Source organism: Thermobia domestica, chromosome 1 (genome assembly GCF_964235325.1).
Source record: "Thermobia domestica chromosome 1, izTheDome1.hap1.1, whole genome shotgun sequence".
NCBI lineage: Eukaryota > Metazoa > Arthropoda > Insecta > Zygentoma > Lepismatidae > Thermobia > Thermobia domestica.
Window position 1 is genome coordinate 156,293,486 of NC_137454.1, and position 22,654 is coordinate 156,316,139.

General features: G+C 36.6%; 1 protein-coding gene across 2 annotated transcripts in view; it reads right to left on the reverse strand.

Moving 5' to 3' along the window:
- stg (string) overlaps positions 1-22,654 on the reverse strand; it is a 169,053-nt gene that overhangs the window by 36,630 nt on the left and 109,769 nt on the right. For both annotated transcript variants that reach the window (XM_081764949.1, XM_081764957.1), the window contains one exon: positions 13,810-13,989. In XM_081764949.1, the coding sequence (XP_081621075.1) occupies positions 13,810-13,989 (180 nt within the window). The remainder of the gene's footprint in view (positions 1-13,809; positions 13,990-22,654) is intronic.

The following is a 22,654-nucleotide window of genomic DNA, read 5'->3' on the forward strand; positions in this document are numbered from 1 at the left end:
TGATTAGATTGGAGTGCTACAATGACCATACTACTTGGACGAAACATCTGGTTAGAGTTCAGGAATTACTGAACCATTCATACTGTGACAGTGTAGGATGTGCACCAGCTGAACTCTTCTTCAATTACTCAGCAGTAGACACGTTCAGAAAATCATTCCCTTGGCCACCTGGATTAGATGAAGTAGATGACAGAAAGAAATACATTGAAATACACTCTGGGGAGAGAAAACAAATCCGTACCGAAGGCTGGCGTAGAAATTGAACTGAAGGAAGGCCAACTCGTAATGTTGAGAACTCACTTCCTATCTTCAGCTCAACAATATAAGATAAATAAATGGATGAAGTGTTATGCTGGACCATATTTCATCAAGAAGATACTCAAGAACTGTGCCGTCTTACATACTTTAAATGGAGAAAGCATAGGAACTCAGAATTTCCGGAATCTGAAGCTTTTCAACTGTTCCGCAGAAAAACGTGAAGAACTATTAAAGGATTATCCACTCTAATTGTGTATGTATTTCAGGAGAACTTGTCCCACTGCTAATCTTCTGGCGCAACATGTTACCTTAGGATTTTTTTTGGGAGGTAGTGTATCGAAGTATTACTTTAAGAATAAAAGTAAAGTATTACTTTTATTTTTAAAGGAGGCCGGTAGATGTAACACGACCGATTATTGATCGCCCGTTTTACATTTTTTTTTTTACTTTTAGTGGTACCGTAAATTTTCTTCTTTCCGTCTGGATAGCGACTGTTTCTTGTTAGGTTCTCCGCAAATTATGCGTGCGAATCGGATCAGAGGCGAAAATACGAAACATTTTCGCAGGTAGCTTGGGGACTGCGCGCGAGAGTAGTGTTAGACCAACGCTATGATTTCTAACAGGACGGAGGAAGAAATATCATCAACGCTATTCCATCGGCGTAAAGAAAATTGAAACAATGCCAAAATCTAGTGATTCTTGTGACTTTAATAATACAATTTCAAAAATTATATCGTGCACCTATTGAGGTAAGATTCTGGTAATCAATTTGAGGCAAGCACTGGAGATTGTTTAATGAAGAAAACTGGTCTGTTGGACACACCATGTTGGGCTATGCTTTGTGGAATTTAGAAAGTACAACGATTCGTCTTAAGAAATAGTGAAAATTGATATTGAGGAGTCCTTCCCTTTGGTGAAAGTTAAAAGTTTCGGGCTACAAATTAACATAATAGAAATTATAGGGGCTTGGCTCGTAAAGGTATATTTATCTGTGAGAGTGTTATGTCATGTTAAGAGTGTAAAATGCCTGGGAAAATGTTATACAATTTTAACATGGGTTTCTAATTCGGTGTGCTCCCTCCCTTAAGCATTTCAAAGGGCTCCCCGCGATGTAGTCGTTAATCTTGTCTATTATCACCAGTCTTCACATTATTTGATCAGAATGAAGGGTGTAACATAATTTTTTTTTTTTCTTCCTGGAGCACATTGTTCGAAGTGAGTAACATGATGTTTTGATCAGAGGTTGGCAGTGGTTATTGTTTTGAATAGGTGTTATAGTATTGGTTTTCTTATACATATCAGGACATACGTGTGTGTATTTTCAACTAGTGAGCTTGCATTCTCTCACGTGCCAAAGCAAATGTGTTATTTTGTTTATAGATGTTCCAATTATAAATTTTCGCCTTAGATTTGGTTAGTAACATAAAGTTAATAAAATCGAAATAGCAAAGAATACGAATACGTAATATTTCGGATTGTTTGGACAAACAAATTACAGTAGTCCCTTTCTTAAACGTCCTACGGTTAGTGCACTTCCGTTCACCGTCCTAGTAAATATAGAGAGTCGAAGAAATTGAAGATGGCAATTCTGTTGTTTTTCCTCTTTTCCAATAAAGTAGTTACCTAAATTTGGAGAGGTTCTGTTTAGGCATAGGCCTGACGACCTATTTAAGACGGAAACTTGATTCCGTTATAACTGTAGTGCACTGTATAAATCATGACTGGAAATTTTCACTTATATTTTTTTTTTATTAGCTAACATTATATCTTTGTGTATGTATTATGCAAAGTTTATAGACCTGTGGAACTAAGTATCTCCCATAAACATTACTTCATTGCATAGAAGGCGAGGGAAGTAGATAATATCTCGGGATCATATTTTTTTTTTCCTAATATAAAATTTATGGTAATTCTATAGTAGTTACGATCGTGTCCTGGGTTTATTTATTTTACGAATTTAACATTCCCCTTTATTTTCTCTCTCTTTACCTAGGATGCAACTACACTAGATTTAAAAGGTCTATATTTCTTTTATAAGATTTTGATTTATATAAATACCGATACATCATACATTCACTCATTCATTTATTTATAGTCTCATATTTACTTATAACAATATTAGCTATTTTTTGTGCAGAAGTTAAGTTTATTCTAGTTACTTCGTACATGTGAAGGTGCGAGTTTCTTCCTTAGTCGTCGTCGTCATATCGTGTCAACGTACTACTCTCTAGGTTTTTTTAACGCGCTTATATCTTCCTGTCAGTCCTAACACCCATTATTGCCTGTGGTTTGTCTTTAATATATCCAGAGTTCAAGTAGAGTGGATTGCCTGTTTTAATCTCCTTCGAGGCTTTGATAACTGGTTTATGCGTACGAGATGAGCTCCGGAAATGAATATAGTTATAAGATATTGTCTGAGTCTAGTACATAAACATTATCACACTCATCAAAACATCACACACTACACAAACACACATACCGCATCATATGTATATCACACTAACATCTAAAGTTAATCCTCATTCGATACATACATACATACACTTTAATACAATTATATAAACGTTAAACAAGAATTACATAGGATTACACACATTACATGGATATTTTATTTTTTTTTTCTTTCCACGAATATTCACCTTTAGCAAAGAAAACGTATTTATATATATATAGACGTATAAAGTGGTAAAAATTAAATCCTACACTTGATATTTAGACTTTAGGGACATTCGGATTTCGAGCATGGATGAAGGTTTACGTTATCTGTTATTTCGTGTTTATTTCGTGTTTACTGCCATTGAGCGGGTCGATACCTTCGTGGTAATGCTTTGTCACCTTTTCGGAAATAAATGGTATTTTAGTATTTTTTTTTTATTCCAAGCTGCTTGACCATATGTAGTATATTAGTACTAGTCTGACGAATGGGTTTCTTTATTTGAGGAGTTATTCACATTTTCTTGTATTTTGTTTTTCTTAATTTCTTATTTTAGTTAGACGTTTTATAAACATGTTAGCTTTGCTATTTGCGGTCGGCGACTGATCTTTCAAGATAAGCCGATACTAAGAATGTCTTGTCGTCGTATCCCCCTCCTCTTTTTCTTTTATGTGAATTCAAATGTATTGCTGCCGCTACAGGAGTTATACTGAAAATAGCTCATGGAGACTGAACCACGATTTGGAAATTTCTCTGTTTTAGAATTGTTCTTAGAGCTATATGATTTATTAGATATTAATACAAGTAAGAGTATCCATATGGAAGATGTCCTGATGACGGCTGAAACGTGAGTTAAAATATTAGAGCAGATTTTTTTTTTTTTTTTTTACCAGCAGTTTTGCTTAAAGAACTTCGAGATGCCGGACCTGCCTAGCAGGGTATAATTCCTTAAAACTTATTCTTTTTTAATCCCCGTTTTGCTCTGTCCCTGCCCTAATTTTGTTTCGTCTTAATAAATTAATAACTTTCTTCCCATTAATTTGGAACTAAATTATATTAGTACGCGAACATAAAAATTATTAAAAGGAAGGATTTAAAATTAAATAACTTAAATTCTGAATATTCAGCCACTCATTTAAGAATTAAGAAATATTCAGGTAATAGTCTGGCCAGAGAAATCGATTTTTTTTATTTTATGATTGGAAAGAGTGTTTTATTATGCTTACAAATATGGTTACATGTCAGGTTGACTTTGTGGTTTGTGAAACTATATGTTCAATGGAGTATGATGTTTATTTCAGTAGAAAGCTGTATGTAATCGGTGTCAGATAGGGTCGGCCTGAGATCTTGTGTTTATGATAATTTATTAAATTTTGCATTTGTATGAAGAAGGAAATTAGATTTCGAGAGCGCTTCGTAAATGGCAGGTTCTTTAGAAACTCCATATGTTTATAGTCACGGATGATAAAACATAAATGCTAAGTAGTATTTCATACATTTATGAATACGAAGAAATAATTGTAAAATAATTATGCCTCCGTGATGGGGTCTTTATAAGTATTTTTTTATATTATCTTCGTTATACTTAGAATATTGTCAAGATAGATCGTGATCTGGTGAGTTTCTCGAATTTCCTACCACGTTGTTTTGTTCTCTCGACTATAGCCATCCCTCTGTAGATAATATATATATGTAAATTAAATGAAACTTTACAACTTTGTAAAGCTAGGTCCCTTCTCTGATACTGCAATTATTAAACTTTATCAGCTTTGAATTAACGAACTGTTTTGTAACTGGTAACGAAACGCAATGCTTTCATACCATAAGCCCAAGTCATTCTGTCTGTACCTAAAGGAAAGTTGTGAAATGAAATCGAAATGGGAAGGTTCACATGTATTTCATACGAAGGATAAAATTATTCGTAAAAGATCACTATTAAACCAGAGAAGAAATGACTATTTTGGTTTTAAAGTTAATCACGGCAAGGCAATATTATAATATTTCAGTTCTTGTTCATGGAAGATAAGTAAGGTGAACTGCGGAACTACTTAGCCATCTTTGGATATCTTCAACTTTTACTCTCTTTTGCCTTACCTCAGTGCATATGTACTTAAAGTACGAGAAGTGGAAAGTTTGACTAAGTTATTTATAACATAATAAGTTTCAAGCTATTTCAAATCCTAAAGTATTTAATTTTCGATATACAGTGATATCTTCTTCAGTGATGTGACGATATGTTAACTCGGCTTCAGACGTACAGTTTCGTTTTAAAGTCTTTCCATCTCTGTGAAGATATATTTAACCACTTTCATCGCTTTTGTGCCCCTGAAGTGAGAATAAACTGATAGTGGAAGGTGTTTCTAGTAGTAACAAAATATTTTCGAATCTTACGTTTCAACGGCGAATAAAAAAAAAAAAATATTGCGACGTATTACCGTTATTGTCAGGAGATTCTAGGATTCAATGATTCTACATCCTAAATATCATACTGGACAAACAAAATAAAATTACACGATGTGGACAAATTAAAACTACCTATTTTAATTATAAAACAGACTTTATTCTGATCCACGTTACTGTATGTTATTTTTTCCTTTCCTTTTTCGTTGTATTAAAGTTTGTAAACAATTTAGAGTACTAAACAGCGAAAACATAATATAAAGTAGAAAATTGAGAATTGGGACAAAGTGATTTTAAATATATATATTGAGGAGATGAAGAAAAATATGTGAAGAATTTCAAAACGTATTCCGAGAACGTATATAAACATTTAAATTTCGTAATTAAAGCTATATAAACTTTAATATTCTAGTTAATGTTCGAGTTACGAACAAAAATATATATATATATATACATATATATATAATGATATATCATTATAATTATCGATATGTATAAACGTATTTATGTTTACTTTTTCTATTTTTTTTCAGTTTTATGTAATAAAATCATATATATCTTGTATTTTAATCCATTTTATTTGACTTATAAAAATACTAGATACTGCCTTTACCTCTGATGTGGTTCAAAGGTTCTAGATTTAACTGATGTTTCTAATAATCTTGTTCTATCGTTAGTTAATGACAGTGTGCTCCGAAAAAAAATCGTTTACTTTGTGGATATCTACATGTGTTGGTAACTGTTTTATTTAGGTACCCACTGGAATTCAAAATCAATTACTTAACCACGAACACGAGGAAGGAAGGTCTCAAAGAAATTTCTCGACTTCGTCAATATTTACAACACATTGGAAACTTATATTTCCCTTTTTTTATTTCAAAATTCAAAATTACTTTTTTTAAATTTCATTTTGTGGTACTAACTCCCCTCTTCAATTCTTCTTGAGGCAGCACGGTCAGTTTTCTTTAATATTTTGGTTATCGAAATTAGGTTTTATTATATATATATATATTTTGGTTTCTAAATTTCTAATTATCCTTAGGTAGCTAGATTATAGTTACCTTAGCGACGAAACAAATCTCGATAGGAGAATAGAAGGGGGAGGTTAGTCACAAGGTGCTGGAAAGTTTCTTGGGGAATGGCAGCCCATTCTTCACGGAGTGCTGAACTGAAGAGAGGTATCGATGTAGGTCGGTGAGGCCTGGCACGAAGTCGGCGTTCCAAAACATCCCGAAGGTGTTCTATAGGATTCAAGTCAGGACTCTGTGCAGGCCAGTTTATTACAGGGATGTTATGGTCGTGTAACCACTCCGCCACAGACCGTGCAGTATGAACAGGTGCTCGATCGTGTTGAAAGATGCAATCGCCATCCCCGAATCGCTCTTCAACAGTGGGAAGCAAGGTGCTTAAAATATCAATGTTGGCCTATGCTGTGAGAGTGTCATGTAAAACAACAAGGGGTGCAAGCCCCCTCCAAGAAAAACACGACCACACCATACACCACCACCTCCGAATTTTACTGTTGGCACTACACACGCTGACAGATGACGTTCACCGGGCATTCGCCATACCCACACCCTGCCATCGGATCGCCACATTGTGTACCGTGATTTGTCACTCCACACAACGTTTTTCCACTGTTCAATCGTCCAATGTTTACGCTCCTTACACCAACCGAGGCATCGTTTGGTATTTACCTGCGTGATGTGTGGCTTATGAGCAGCCGCTCGACCATGTAATCCAAGTTTTCTCACCTCACGCCTAACTGTCACAGTACTTGGAGTGGATCCTGATGCAGTTTGGAATTCCTGAGTGATGGTCTGGATTAATGTCTGCCTATTACACTTTACGACCCTCTTCAACTATCGGCGGTCTCTGTCAGTCAACAGACGAGGTCGGCCTGTACGCTTTTGTGCTGTACGTGTCCCTTCACATTTCCACTTCACTATCATCAGACACAGTGGACCTGGGGATGTTTAGGAGTGTGGAAATCTCGCGTACAGACTTCTGACACAAGTGACACCCAATCAACTGACACATTCGAAGTCCGTGAGTTCCGCGGAGCGCTCCATTCTGCTTTCTCACGATGTCTAATGACTACTGAGGTCGCTGATAATAAGTACCTGGCAGTAGGTGGCAGCACAATGCACCTAATATGAAAAACGTATGTTTTGGGGGGGGGGTGTCCGGATACTTTTATCACATAGTGTAGCTTCATCCTATTTTTTCAACAGATAGTAATATAACAGCAAGTGACAAAATACCTCACCGTCTTTCATGAAGGCTATAATAACTTCAAATTACGCTTTCCTGTAAAACTTAAGAGAAAAAAATTTAAAATATTATTATTATTATTATTAGCAGACAAAGCGTCTCATACCCTTTATTTTTCTACTCACAAGGGTGGATAGGGACATTTAGTAAGTACAATTGTATTAAATACTTCAAAGAGAAATCACAAGGTCCGCCTTTGTTCGATACAATCCTACCTATGATAGTGTGAGGACACTCCAAAAAAAGTAGGTGCGGGCCGCGATGTCTCAGTGGTAGAGCGTTCATCTCTGATGCATATGATCCCTGGTTCGATTCCAGCTCGCGCCAAGTGAACTTTGTGGTGGACAAACACCATGTGCGTGGATTTTCTCGGGGTTCTCCCGTTTCCTCCCACTTTCTTCATTCCACAATTTCATTCATTTCTCATCATCATCGTCTCCTTAGTTAGCCGGCATAACCATGGGACGTAAAACAAAGATTTCATTTCATTTCATTTCCATAGAAAATAATGTTTTAGTTCCTGAACAAGGTTGTATGTTTTACATGTTTATTATTATTATTATTATTATTTTAGTTGTCTTTAAAGATGGACGTTGCTCGTGACAAAGATTCCGCAGACCATTAAGATCAGAATAAACATGCACAAAAAATTTCAGTAAGTAGTCACAGAGAGCTTTCAAACTCTTCCCGATTGAATCCAGACGGAACAGGATACATTCATTGGTTCGTAAAATAATGTTAATTCTGAGCAACACTAGAACTTGACCACAAACGAATTCTAAATGCTCGGTTTCTCTTTTGGCGTTTAATTGCGGTTACCATGAATAACTTTCTTTTCAAAATTAAGGGAATTAAAACTCCCAATAACACGTACTTGGTTTGTTAGGACATTTAAGACAATATCTACGTCTATTCCGAATTTTTGACAGTTCGCTCGCCTTTAAGTCTTCAAGTCAGTCTCAAAAAGCAATTATAGCATCTCGACTTTCTGACTATTACATATTCATACTACATGAAATGAAATTTCTGGTTTAATGTATCATAGCTATACCGTTAGGCTAAAGGAGATCGATGATTAGCGAAAGTAAATGTGAATAAAAAATGGTGAATAAGAATGTGGGATAAAACAGGAGAATAATGAGAAAACCCATGGACATGGTGTGTCCACCACAAACTCACTTGCCTTAGAATCGAACAAGGGACTAGCACAAGAGGTGAGCGTTCTACTACTGAGCCACCGTCCCTTCTTTATTCATATTTTTTTTTCTCTTGATTTCTATAGTATTAATAAATTTTGTGAAGAGATTTGATACATTAAAAAGTTCATCTTATTTTAAAGAATACAAAAATACATACAAGCTGAACTGCTAGATCAAATATTGGGTGCTTGAATTAATTCCCGTTGTTTTTTTATACCGATAATAAATTGTCATTCCACAAAAACAGAACAATATCTTCTACTGAAAGTACTGTCCCTCGGAAGCTACAACTTTTTCCCACTTTTCGGGTAAAAAATGTATTCCGCGATAAGAAATTGCGGTTCCTGTGAGGCAATCCATCCATCGAGCCTTTTTGTATATCTTAGACAGTTCTGAAGTGTTGGTCATAAAGGTCATGCTGCCTTGATCGAAACAAATGGTAGTCGGAAGGGGCGACGTTTGTTGAATATAGTGGGTGGGGTAAAACAACCCATCGCAATCCCTCTAAAGTTTCTTTCACTACATTTGCAACATGTGATCTGGAATTGTAATTAAGCAGAATCACTTTGTCGCGTCTCTGGTCATACTCCGGTCGTTTTTCTTGAAGTGCTTGATTCAGATGCAGTAATTGTATTTGGTAACGATCAGCATTCATCGTTTGACCCGGTGGAAGCAGCTCATAATAAACCAAACCAACTTGATCCCACCAAATGCACAGCATGATTTTCATTCCATGTATGTCCGGTTTTGGCGTTGATGTTGATGGTTCTCCTGGCCTCACCCATTATTTTCTGCGCTTGGGATTGTCGTAACGAATCCATTTTTCATCGTAAGTTACAATGCGATGCATTAACGACATCCGTTTATGTCTTTGAAGCAGCACTTCACAAATGGTTAAACGTTTCGCAATATGTCTCAGTCAATTCATGTGGCACCCAGTTTCCCGCTCTCTGGTTCATTACGATGGATTTTAAATGGTTACTAACAGTTGATTCATCAACATTTAGAGTTTGAGACATCTGTTTAAGCATCTCAGATGAATCTTCTTCCAGCAGTGCCTCTAAGTCTCCATCTTCAAACTTTTTCGGCTGACCAGGACTCACTTTATCGGTCAAGTCAAAATCATTGTTTTTGAATAGTTGAAACCACTTTCTACACGTTGTTTCCGATAGAGCATGCTCTCCATACGCCTCCACACGCAAACGATAACTTTCTGCAGCAAGAATTCTTAAGATGGAAGCAGAAAAGTAGCGCTTCCCGCAAACGTTGTTTTTCAGGCACAAAGCAGGCCATGTTCAAAATGCTGAAAACAAATGTTCTTTTCACTTCACTAGAAGGTCAAATAGTGATCTGATAGCCCAAGGATAGCACTTCCAAATAGGTATCCTATCACAATCCGCTGTGCTACAATAACACAACTACTGTCCTATGTTCATCAACAGCGAGAATTAATTCAAGCACCTAATAAATCTCAGAATATGAACAAACTATGGAAAATGCGAATGGGTCGAAGTGATATATAATCTGAAACTAGACAATGAGATTTTCCTACGGTATTAACTATAGTTATGAAAGTATACAAGAGCAAACAAGAACAAAGGGATATAAACAAGTTTGTATTTGTAGATGACGTAACGATTTGGGGATCAATCGATTTGGGGATCGAGAGTTACAATGAGGACGTCAGCGTCGAGACTATTATTCCTCTCAGATATAGGCTAATGGTGTTAGAGTTGTAGTTAGTGTAAGAGTTTGGTTTTAGTTAGAATACATCGAAGAAGGTATTACATGTGTGTTCATAGGACAGTTTTAATCTGTGGAAAGAACAGCCGAAGGACGTAACAATGTTCATGTTAATGACGGATAAATTATTGTAGGTGAAAATGAGCCAGATGGGGTGAGTGAATGGAAACAGTGTTCAATGTCAGAGAATACTAGAGTTATGGAGTGGTTAAAATGAAGAGCCTATTAGAGAATAAGATATAACAGGATTAGATTGTCTGAAACGTTGGTATCTCTGAAACTTAATAACTGGATGGAGTGTAGATATGTAATCAGAGATTGACAATTTAGCATTTCAACCATGTCATATTGTACCTAATTTTGTATAGAATATGTAGTATGCGTATACCATGTCATTCGACACTTGTGATTTTGGAATCGTAACAAAGGTATAAACCTCACAACATCTCCGCCATGTCAACCTGGGTTGGTACTCCTTTAAAATCGTGAGTGGAATGTAGCCTTATCTCTGATAGAGCAAATTTGAGTTAACACAGACAGTTGACATTAGTTTAAAGTACATCCTAAAAATACCTATCTCGCTAATGTTTCAAAGAACGCACCCATGATGTGCTTATGAGGTGTAGTTTAGGAATTTTCCACCAGTTTTGAGTTGGCAAAACAGAACCGTTGATGTAAATAAAAGAGACTTGTTATCACAATAGATGGCATGTATTCTGTTTCAAATTCAATGTGTAGAGTGTATGTTTGTGTAGCGCCATACTAAGTTATGTAAATCCAAGTGTATGATCAATTCTCGATGTAAAAGAGAAAAAAGGTTAACGGATTCATACCTGCAACACTTGATGAAATTGACCATCAACTCTCAAAAGGTCCATTATGCCCAATGCTGTAATATTTGGAGTATTTGGAACTAATGTCTGTTTCTTAATTGTCGACGACACTATTGTCCAATTATTCTTGGAGTTCCAAGATCTCGCTACTCGATGCTACTTGCTCGACTATTACCGTTATCTCTGCTCTGTCTCCTGACTGACTCTCGATCAAAAAGACTGGATTATTTATACAACCAAAGATGCTTGCCTTACAGCATGTGGCTTTCAAAATTCGGGTCAAAATCATGCACGTGCGTATGAGATTTCTCGGAAGAAATCGTCGTTAACCAATTCCTCTTAAAATGAAGCGTCATGTCAGCACTCTACATTACATAACTTACATAACACTGTCCGATGCAATGTGTTGCTGTTACACATGAAATTACAAAAATGCTTACAATCACATAGACGATTTACATCATTCGCAGACTGTTTTCAGACATCACACATACCATAACCAAAACAAATAATCTTTGAGATTTCTTACAATTTAAAATTAAAATAAACAAGATTTTAAATTAATAAAATGAATTATTAAGATCTCTTGACAATACGTATATTAAAGGTTGTAGAACTGACAGGAATTCTACATTCATTGATAGTTTATAGCTACAAACTAACTTAAGTAGATACCCTTAGAGTCGTTGTCAACAAATGAGCGAAAAATGTCATTTAAGAGCTGCAAACTGAAAAGTAACGATAAAGCAAAAGCATGACCGGTATAAAAAAGAATAAAATTTTATTGAAAAGTAACATAAAACAATAGTAGCATGTCGTGAACAAGTTCAAATAATAAATAAAATATGAAAGAAATGACACGAGAAGAAATAAAATAAAAAAAGGAAATCAGTACAAGCTAAAAAAACAATCTCAGAACGTTACCCAAGTCGGAGTACGAATGAAACCGAGAACACATCTAAATTATTGATGAACTGTGCTCTGTGACCATAAATATCCCACTTCTAAAGTGTTTCAAGATTCCATAACGCTAAGTTATCATAAACCTTCGCTAGATCAAAGCATACAGCAATAAGGTGCTAGCAGTTGAAGAAAGCATCTTGAATCTGGCTGATGAAGTAAGTAAAACTGACGGTGGTGGACCGAAAATTCTGAAACCCACACTAAAATTTGCTCAAGAACACATCTGATTTCAAGTACCGAACTAAATGCTTATTGCCTATACTTAGAAACAGCTTAGAAAAGAAACCTGCAAGAGCAATTTGTAGTTCGATGCAAATATTGAAGATTTCTCTGGCTTCAAAATGAGGAAGATTAGAACTTTACGCAACCAGAACTGGTTATTTTCTGGCATGCGATTAAACAGCTACAACAAGACCAACTAAATATTGCAAGAGACACTGCCTATCATGTAAAAGATACGATGAAATCCTGGTACAATATTGGACAACTCTTGTCAGTGCCATAGTAACAGTCATTATGGATCGCTGGACAAGTCAGTGTGCTGAGGCCGCTAAATTAAATTTTACACGTAACACATTTAATTCAGCTCGTGGGGTCCCCAGGTAACTGACCATCGGGTCCATGAGTTAAAATGGCCCTGACTTGTAACGCAGAGTCAAATTCAAGAGTGTAAATTAAACATTATAGGTTTCGGTATTGGGATTACAGGTTCTACTCCAATCGGGGGTGAAAACTAACAGACATTAGAGAACAGTGCCCGGAGTCAGGCCTAGAAGCAAAGTTGCGGCTTACAATGTTTGCTATCTCTATGGAATTAATCTCTAGGGCACCATCTATGAGAAAGCACGATACTAGCACGCTGAATGAGGAACTGGTGAAGATTTTTGGGCGTAAGATTCCGATTAAAAGTGCAAGGTAGCCTTTAAAGCTCTCTTCTTAGACCTGCCGATACCAGCTTTCACAATCATTAGGGTGTCTAAACATACTAAGAAGTCGAAGAGTAGGTCAGCCAGCTTGCTTCATATTGAAGTAGGAAAAAAGTAGAGAAGTAGCAACTGCTACACAAATCGGGATGAATTCTCTACTCATACTACTCAGACAGAAGTCAATACAGGAATATGTAACACTAGGGAGGAAACTGCTGTAGTTAAGACCGCACAGCCCACTCATGTTAAGAAGTACCTTAACTTGGTACCCACAAGAAAATAAGTAGTACAAACGCAATTGAATATCTGAGATTATGATTTCATATAAGCCAAAAAAGAAAAGAAGCTCTGCCATTAGAAGATATCATGCCAACAATATAAACGATCTACAAGGAAAACCATTGAAGATACTAGAAAATTTCAGAGTGTCTGAAGTGATGGTAGATGATCGAATGAAAAAAAGGATTACAGCACGGAGAAAGATTTTACTAAAACGTGAAACTCTGATTGAAGATCAGAATGTGCTTAGGAAAGCTAAAATGCAACTATACAACACGTACTTCATACCTACAATAACCTGTGCTATGAAAACCTAATATAATCGTCCGCCAAATGCTAGAAATCATCTTTCTCGAATTTAAGTTCCCAAATTAATTTCTCATATAGTAGTTGAATTACAGATGGAACTCTAGAGAGAGCACAGCAATGTTTTAATTCAACACTAAAATATTCTACAATACAATATAGAGAGGTAAAATATGATTATCCCAAATACTTACTCTACTTGACACTGGAGTTTCATTTTCTGTGAGAGAAAAACATCGTCTTAAGCCTACATTTGGTCCACTCACAGGTTCATCTGGTTTTGAAGCTGAAGAATCTGCAGTTGAATTTTGTTGTTTTACAATTGGTCCTGATAGCAAACTTGAAATCCCTGAAGGAAGCTGTGTATCTTCATCCTTTAAATACAAGAATATATACTTTAGCATTTAAAGCTTACACTTAAATAATTACAACGCAAAACAAATTTAAGATTTTTTAAAAGTCAAAACCAATACAATGAAATAAAATGTGACCCTCGTATCAAAGTATTACTTATCGAATTAATGAACATTAATTTTTGTTTCTTGCTCAGCATGCTAACTACATTTATTGAGACCAGTGGTGCTATTCAACCGGTTCGCAAGAACCAGTTGTTAAAATATTCCTAGTTTGCAGAACAATTTGTTTTACCCAGACATAACACTCACATGTACATATAACGTATGGCCTAACCAAGAGTGAAAGAAAGAAGTCAAATAAAGATTATCTCCACTTAGTTCATTGTTGACTCCCTACTTTCTTGACCGGTGAGTACCAGGGTCCATATAGGTATGTAGAGAACCGGTAGGGTCTGTAGGTCGCGAATACGTTGGTTTCAATGTCGCAAAGTGAGGTGTGCTCGAACAAGAGTCGAAAAACCGATCGTCAGTCCCGACAGTATAGTAGTTACTTCTCGGGCCACCATGTGCCACTAGAGAGACTTTCCGTGGAGATCTCTGGGTCTATCCTCATCTCCTGACTCTGCTGCGTAATTCTATGTCGCACACTACCTACGAAACCATACAGATGCAGCAGGATCCTCATAAGAAGTGACGAGAACCAGATTAGAAGTACGGAATGTTAACTTGTGGAGGAGCGTATCTCCGGTGACCGACGAGTCCCTCCGGCAATGTGGGTATAGGGAGAACGGACAGACATGCTTGTTTCCGAATTTGGAAACCCCGATGTCGCATTTGAATTTGCTCCAGTGCCAGAGCTCAAAACGGCCAGATACTGCTGATCGCTCTCTGCTATTTCGAGGCATGTGTCAGCTGAGCTTGGTTTGGTTTCAGTCGAAACTAATTTTTGGGTTTGGTTGGGATACCCAGCAGGCCCGTAGCGAGAAATGTGTTATGAGGGAGGCACAGTTCAATTTATTTCCTGATACACACACAAAGCTCACCTGACGCATGGGTCGAAATAGCCGGGAATGATCAACAGTGTCTGGTTGTTTTGGGCCGTGGCACAGGAGTAACTTAAAACGAGTCATCGGGGTTTGCATATTCGGAAACTAGCGTGTTTGCACGTTCTCCCCATACCCACATTGCCCGGGGGCCCGTTGGTGACCGGAAATACGCGCCCCCACATGTAAACAACCCGTGCTTTTGGGCCGGTTCTCGTCACTTCTTATGAGGATCCAGCTGGATCTCTGTAGTTTCATGGGTAATGTGTGGCATAGAATTACGCAGCAGAGTCAGAAAATGAGGATAGAACCATGTATCTCTTCCGAAAGCCTCTCCAATAGCGCACGGTGACCCGAGAAGTGACTACAACACTGTCGGGGCCGACGATCGGTTTTTCGATTCCTGTTCGAACACACCTCACTTTGCGACATCGAGACCAATGTATTCGTAACCCACAGAGCCTTCTGGTTCTCTACATACCCATATCGACTCTGGTACTCACCGGTCAAGAAAGTAGGAGTTACGGGAGATGCCATTTGTGAAAACACCTCTGTACTTCTCCTGCTCGCTTGCATTGTTGTGGAAACAAGCAACTTCGAATTATTTCAATTCAATGGGCAGACAGAAATTTGAATGAGCGGGGGCCAAGATATTTATCTTAAGCTACTGATAAAGAATTTTCCAGATTTCCAGGTCTTAATTGTTAATTCTTTTGAGTGCTCCATATCTGTATTGGTGAGAATAAACGTTTGAAATCTTCAGGTAGCAAAAGACTGCTTTTGGTAAAGCTTGACTAACTCAAACTAACAAAATGCACTATTGTATATTCTCTCATATGTTTTCCCTCCTAAAGTTGGTTTTGTTTGAACGTGACGGTACAAAATACAGTTTTTAGTTCGACCCAAGGTGTTAAAATTTTCGTTGCCTTGTAGAACGTAAGAACTTTTGTTTCTACCTTGCATTGTTTGTTTCCTAACATAATTATATCTATCTATCTGCCTATCCATCTGCTATCTCTCCCAGATTATATATGTATAACGGGTATTCTAAAAATGGCGCCCACAGAGCGCTATTCTTCAGGTCAAAATAAAGCAAAAATGCTATATAATGGCATACCCTTCAGTGCCTCCCTCAGCTATAGGAAATCAAAATTTCACTTTGTGGCAACGTCGTAGTTTAACTTGGAACCATTAGCATTGTTCTAAGAGTCCATTAAGTAGTCATGTCGATGTTTATGCTAGTAAGTGGTGCTACTATAACTCTCACCAGGTTATAGAAGTATTTTTTGTGGATGCGCTCTATATTTCGTAAAGATAGTGATTATTTTTCGATTTATACTTTATCCTGCAACGTAAATAAGTTCTTTTTTCGATGGGAACTGTTTTTCTCCCCACGCAACAGGACAAAGGAGTCTTCATCGTTTATTCTTATATACATCTAAAACGTTACTTTGTGGTGAGAACATTCTAGTGAGCGACTTATTAATATGTAAAGAGTAATGTATCTTCCAATTATTTATGGATATACTAGCTGACCAGATGTTCGAACGTCAGAACGACGCCAGCCTCATCGCTTTACCGGTTCGTTATATAAACGTTCCCAGACCCCAGTTATCGCAATGTCTCGTGCATCGTGGCCAGTGGACTAAAATTAATGTTCATTTTATCTATATTCTATTTACATGTACTACCATGAGCAAAATAAATGACGCGTCTCTTTATTTTGAAGTTTTTTGAAAATATCTCCGTTTTCTTTATATGTTCGAAATTTCGGGAGGTTTCCCCAGCAGGACAGGTTAATAACAAACCCGTTTTTAATATTTGTGTTAGATATTAGCTTAAAATAAAGAAATTAGAAGCAAAAAACATTAAATCGACAGAAATCTCGAGAATTACCAACTCTGCTAAAGTGGGAAATTTTCAAGAACGCGAGGGAATTCTGCAGTTCAACACGAAGCAGCGACATCTATGTCATTGAGAGAAGCGTGGATTAGATCTACAAACGAAAATTTTAACGAAATATTTCTAGTATGTCTTATTATATGCATTATCAGCGAACTCCAAATATATGAATCTATGCTAAGTATTAACGTATAGATAGTGCAAATAGTGGAAATTACCTATGCAAAAAGACGAATTGTTAGCCCAATCGTAATGAAAAATCGACTTTACTGTAGAACAGGTTCAGTTTACGTAAGAGAGCAAATAGCTCAGTTAGGTAAAGCAACGAGTTTGTATACCGAAGGTAGACGGTTCGAATCCCGTGGAAGTACTGTTGTCATTTTTATCACTAAGGTTATTTTATTTATTTTTTATTTGGGAAAGAATCAAATTGTAACATATGTGTAAAACTCATGACGATACAAAAAAAAAAGAGAAAATATCGTCGCATTTGCATTAGTGTCTCTAATTTTTGTTTGCAAACAGATTCGTAATTATTTTCCCTGTGCTCACTGATGCATAACGAATGTTTTCCAGTAAATGTTAATTCTAATTTGAAGAATTTTATAGTTTCACAATGTTTCTCACTACATAGTCTTCTATCTACGTGTTTGGATATTTTGATAACAGATTTCCCTATTAAATGTTTAATTTTCTCTATAAATATTTGTCTTAAATTGAAATTGTTTTGAATTTACTACATAAGCAAAGTTGCCCGAAGGAGGGGAGCTCAAGTAATAGATATTCTACGTAAAAGCAACCTATTGTAGAATGATGATGCTTCTTACCTTCAGCACATAATCTTAACGTTAGAGAGTCAGACAGAGAAAAATCCTGGTTTTTCCTCCTCTATGACCACCCATCTTAAACCTCTACATATCATTGTTCGTCTCACATAATTTCGGCTCTCCAAAGACATTCATATTTATTATTATTATTATTATTATTATTATTATTATTATTATTATTATTAATGAATATGCCACCCTTACATAATGTTGTAACTTTACACATCTTAGTTAGAGTGCTTTCTTTAGTAATAATTTGAGCAACCACGTCACAAAATTTAAAATGTATGAGGGGGCACGACGTTTTATTTCCCCTCCTCTCTTTTCAGCACCCTCCAACAGAAGGTATATAATTTCTGAGAAGCAGGGCAGACAAAATGAATAAGAAATATATTTAGAGCATCCTTTCCTCCTTCGTGAATGTAATATCACGTAGCATTTTTATTCTACTGAAGACGACCCTAGGCCGTTATGGTTAGGTAACAAAAGAAATACATAATATATTTATAGCGCCCCTTATCTGTAATATTACCTCTTCTTTATTTGTTCGAGGCTTCCTTACACAACCAAGGGTGACAAAAAGAATAGGAAAAGTGTCTAAAGATTACAAAATACTTTATATTTTGTCAGAAACAAGGCATTATATACACAACATTGCTTTCGTTAACAAGTGTTTCACCCTTGAGTCGCTTATAAAATTATGCAGAATAACTTTTGCTGATCATCAGTAGCGTAGTGTGCTATGAGACACTGAGACAGTGTCTACCCTTTCAAATTAAAAGAACATAGTTTTAGAAATTCTTAATTAATAAGAAGCAATATACATTTCATGTTGTAGAAAAATATAGAAACAATAGGGTCCGTGATAGCTTGGCTAATAACAATAGTGGTAGGACCTAATTTGTAAATAATTTTATTTTTCAAAACTGGGGAATTAAAGTTCTGTCTCCGTCAAAAACGCCAGAGAGACATCAAGAAATCTGTCTCAACGCAACCGAACAAGTCAGTGGAGCTCCTACTTGAAAGTGGCGCGCGCATGTGGCTGTGTGGGATTCTCGCTCGCTGAAAGAACCTGGCAATGAGACATGTTTCAGCTGCAGTGATACCACACTCAGCGCAATTATACTATTATAAATCCAACACACTTTTTACTCTTCTTTTTAGATATTCAATCATATTTCAAAGAAAATTTCAAGAAATAGAAAAAGAAAACTAAATTAATAACTACCGGAACAATTGCTGAAATTTTTATGAATACCAGTAATTCATATAAATCTTCCATGATCTAGCTTCGGCTTCTGATTAATCGCAATATCAGTGTATCAACACTGCGAAAGGCAAAAGCGAGCGCAAGATGTTTTATAGTATGCTATTCTGTTGTTGCATTTAAAATTGTTAGCTAACTTTATGTGAATTTGGATGTGTGTGTTAATTTTGTATTATGTGCAAACTAAATGATTAGATATAGATTTATTGCACCAGTTGTTGTTAAATGGCATGTTAAGCTGCCGAATGAAAATTAGTATAAAGTTTTTAAAAAATAGCCAATTTCTGAGCTTACTTTTTGAATCAGAGATCACACTTTGCAAAGGCTAAGCAAGTAAGATCATACATAGGAAGTAAATTATTAATTCAATTTAACGTATCCAATCTGTACACTAAGATTCTTCAGAATGAATTAATATTGGTATGCTTGTTTGATTTAATCGTTAAGGGTTTTGTTGATGAAAATTAAGTCTCCATATGTTATATACAGTAGTGCAACCTCGCAAAAATCAGTTTGTAGCGAAATTTGGTCAGGAGTTTCATATTCCTTTACAACAGCGAAGCTGTATGAGACATGGCCCTACAACTTAATGTTGGTTCCGAACTCGAGAAGAAATAATAATATCTACCAGGCACGCACCAAATTTTTTGTTGGGAGGGCTGACGGCATGGGCGGACTTATGGGAACATGGGGCCATTGCCTCCAACTTTTTGACAATAATAATAATAATAATAATAATAATAATAATAATAATAATAATAATAATAATAATAATAATAATAATAATAAAATAAAATGCCACATATAGCCTACTCAACATTTGTCTAGAAAGTGTTCCACAGGACCGAGACTGACCAAAAAAGGTCTGCCCCAGCAGACAATTTCTAACTGGAGGGATCCAGGGTTTGGGGGGATCCAAACCACTACGTCTATGTAGTATTGAACGGATATTATTCTGTACTCGACAAGACAAGTAATTGTAAAGTACTTTCATCTATATTTTCAGAAAAAAAATTATGAAACTACATTGTTTTTATAAGAGAAATAGTACAGATGATATGTAAGATCAAATTTTCACGCTACATCAATCAGTTATTTGCTAAAAAATAAGTATAGTTTTATTAAGAAAGTGAAAAAAAGTATATTGACTTAAGAAGTTTTGGGAATGTCGGAACTTGGTTGACTCCTTCCCCCCACCCCGTGGGTGCGCCTATGCTGTCTACCCGTTGCGAAAGTAAACGCTACGCTACTGCTGATCATTGTTCTAGAGGGATTTGTCCAGGATGGTTTGGTGTCGAGCTAATAACGATAAGTATATTTATTTACATCACTGTTAAAGAAATAGCAAACTTTCTGAAAGGAACTTACTTAGGAAACAGATCTTCCTTCTACTTAGCCAGAGCCCACTCTGAAAAATTGCATCTGGCATTCTGAGTGAAAGTTCTATGGGACTATTAGAAAAATATATTCCCGTTTTCACGCTGATGGTAGAATTTCTTAAACAGTTATTGAATTACGTTCGAAGGGTAGGCGTAAATAGCGCCCCCGCAACAATGTGGCGTGGGGACCGCACAAGCTGCAAGGCCAAAAAATATACAGAAAGTACGCAGGGGCGGAGCAGGCCAAATTTTCACACGGGCAAAGTGACTTTTTGGCGCCCTTCCCCTAGTAGTAGCCTATATTTTACATTTTCTCATAGTGTTTTTAATAGTTTAAACCAGGAGCGTCATTTCAGATTTTGCTTGGGGGGCAAGACCTCTTCATATAAGTAAAATTTCGCATTTTTCACTGATTTACTACTATTCTAATGATAAAATCTATATACATCTCAAACTCACGGGGGGCAAATGCCCCTCCCTGCCCTCCCTAAATGACGCCCCTGTTTTAAACCCATTTTCAAAAAGAAATCCATTACCTAGGAAAAGTTCACAAAGAATATGGCCCGCTATAAACAATACCAACTCCACCCCAACCCCCCTGGTCTAGTGGCTAGCACGCCTGCCTTCTGTGGTACCGGGTCCAATTCCCGGTGGATTACTGTTGAACGATAAAAGTGGTTCGGATTCCACTATAATTAGTATCCACATCTCCCTTGCCCATTAAGGCAAAAGCGTGGAACGCTAAACTCAAGCAAACAAACAAACAATACTTAATTGCCGGCACTCTTTATTCTACATGCCATCTCTCAATTTTTCGATACAGCCCCCTTAGTACTATGAAACTCTCTTCTTCCATAGTGAAATGGAAAAAGATCATATAATTGCCACTACTTTACAAGAATATAAACCAAAAACGTCAGTAGAAAGCACATTATAAAATTTACTTTTTGAGGCTCGTTTTAGTGCCCCTCTTTCTCTGGCGCCCCGGGCAGTCGCCCGGCCCTTAGTCCGCCCTTGAAAGTACGGACGCATAACTAAGGACTGCGGAGGAGAGGTTAACCTTCATGTTATGCCACTGGTTTGACGTGTTTGAAATGTTCAGTAAGTGATCAGTTGGTGAAATAATTTCGACGGTTACTGATGTTTAAAGTTTAGCTAAGACAAAGCTACCTAATCAAATACATTTGATATCGCGATGTCACAATTTGATTTTTCCTCACATAAAAAAGATAAAAACAATAGTAATAAAAACCCTTACTCGTACTGGGCTCCTAACTAACTAACAACCTAATTCTTACAGACTAGTTGCTCTGACCAACTGAGTTTCGATTTCTTACGCGAAAGAAGTCTGTTATATTAAGAGGCATGCTTTTCATTATCAAAACTGTTCGAAGTAATACGAACATGGCTTAAGAACAGGGACGGAACTGAATTACCACTCGATTGACCTTGAGGGCAAATTACCAAAGCGTAGCTATAAACGTAAGTTCAGCATGCATTTCTCTGGAGTTGTGTTCAGTATTCCTATCTGCCAGTCATGCTTGTTCGTAGGAGTAATATGTTACAAACCTAACCTTTCGATAGAGCACAATGACAGAGAATCAAAATTAATGAATTCTTGCCCTTGTGAACTTGGGATACCACCATGTGCAATAAAACTGTCGCGTCTTCTGAAGTGATATTTTATCGAAAATAACTCGTTTTCCTTTATATATCCGAAGTTTTTGAGGGTTTCAAAATGAGGAAACGTTACTGACAAACAAGGACGCATTTAGGGGTGGGTCCAGGTGGTCCGGACTCCCCTCTGAAATCCCAACTTATCTGTAAATTTAGCCTAAATTTAAGGGTTATCTTTTAAATTTTATTATAATTTATCCTAATATTGAAGTCGGACTTCTCCCGAAATAAATTACTGCATACGTGCCTGCTGACAATTTTCAATATATTCCTTAAATAAGTAAAATAACTAAATTAGGAGCAAAAAGCTTCAACACGGGCTAACTTTGTCCACTGCCAATATTGTTAGAAGGGATATTAATAGCAAAAACTGCTAGGCAATGCTGAACCTTGGAACTTCACTCCGAACAGCACGCTTATTATTGAGAACTACATATGAAACATTTTATCAAAACTTATCTAGCTTTTACCTGGCATGAAATTATTATATACACCAAAATTCACTCTCCTAAAATGTGTATCTAAACATTGCTCTACGAAGCAATGAAAATTATTTATCGAAATATGTGAGCAGGGAATTCTAACAGC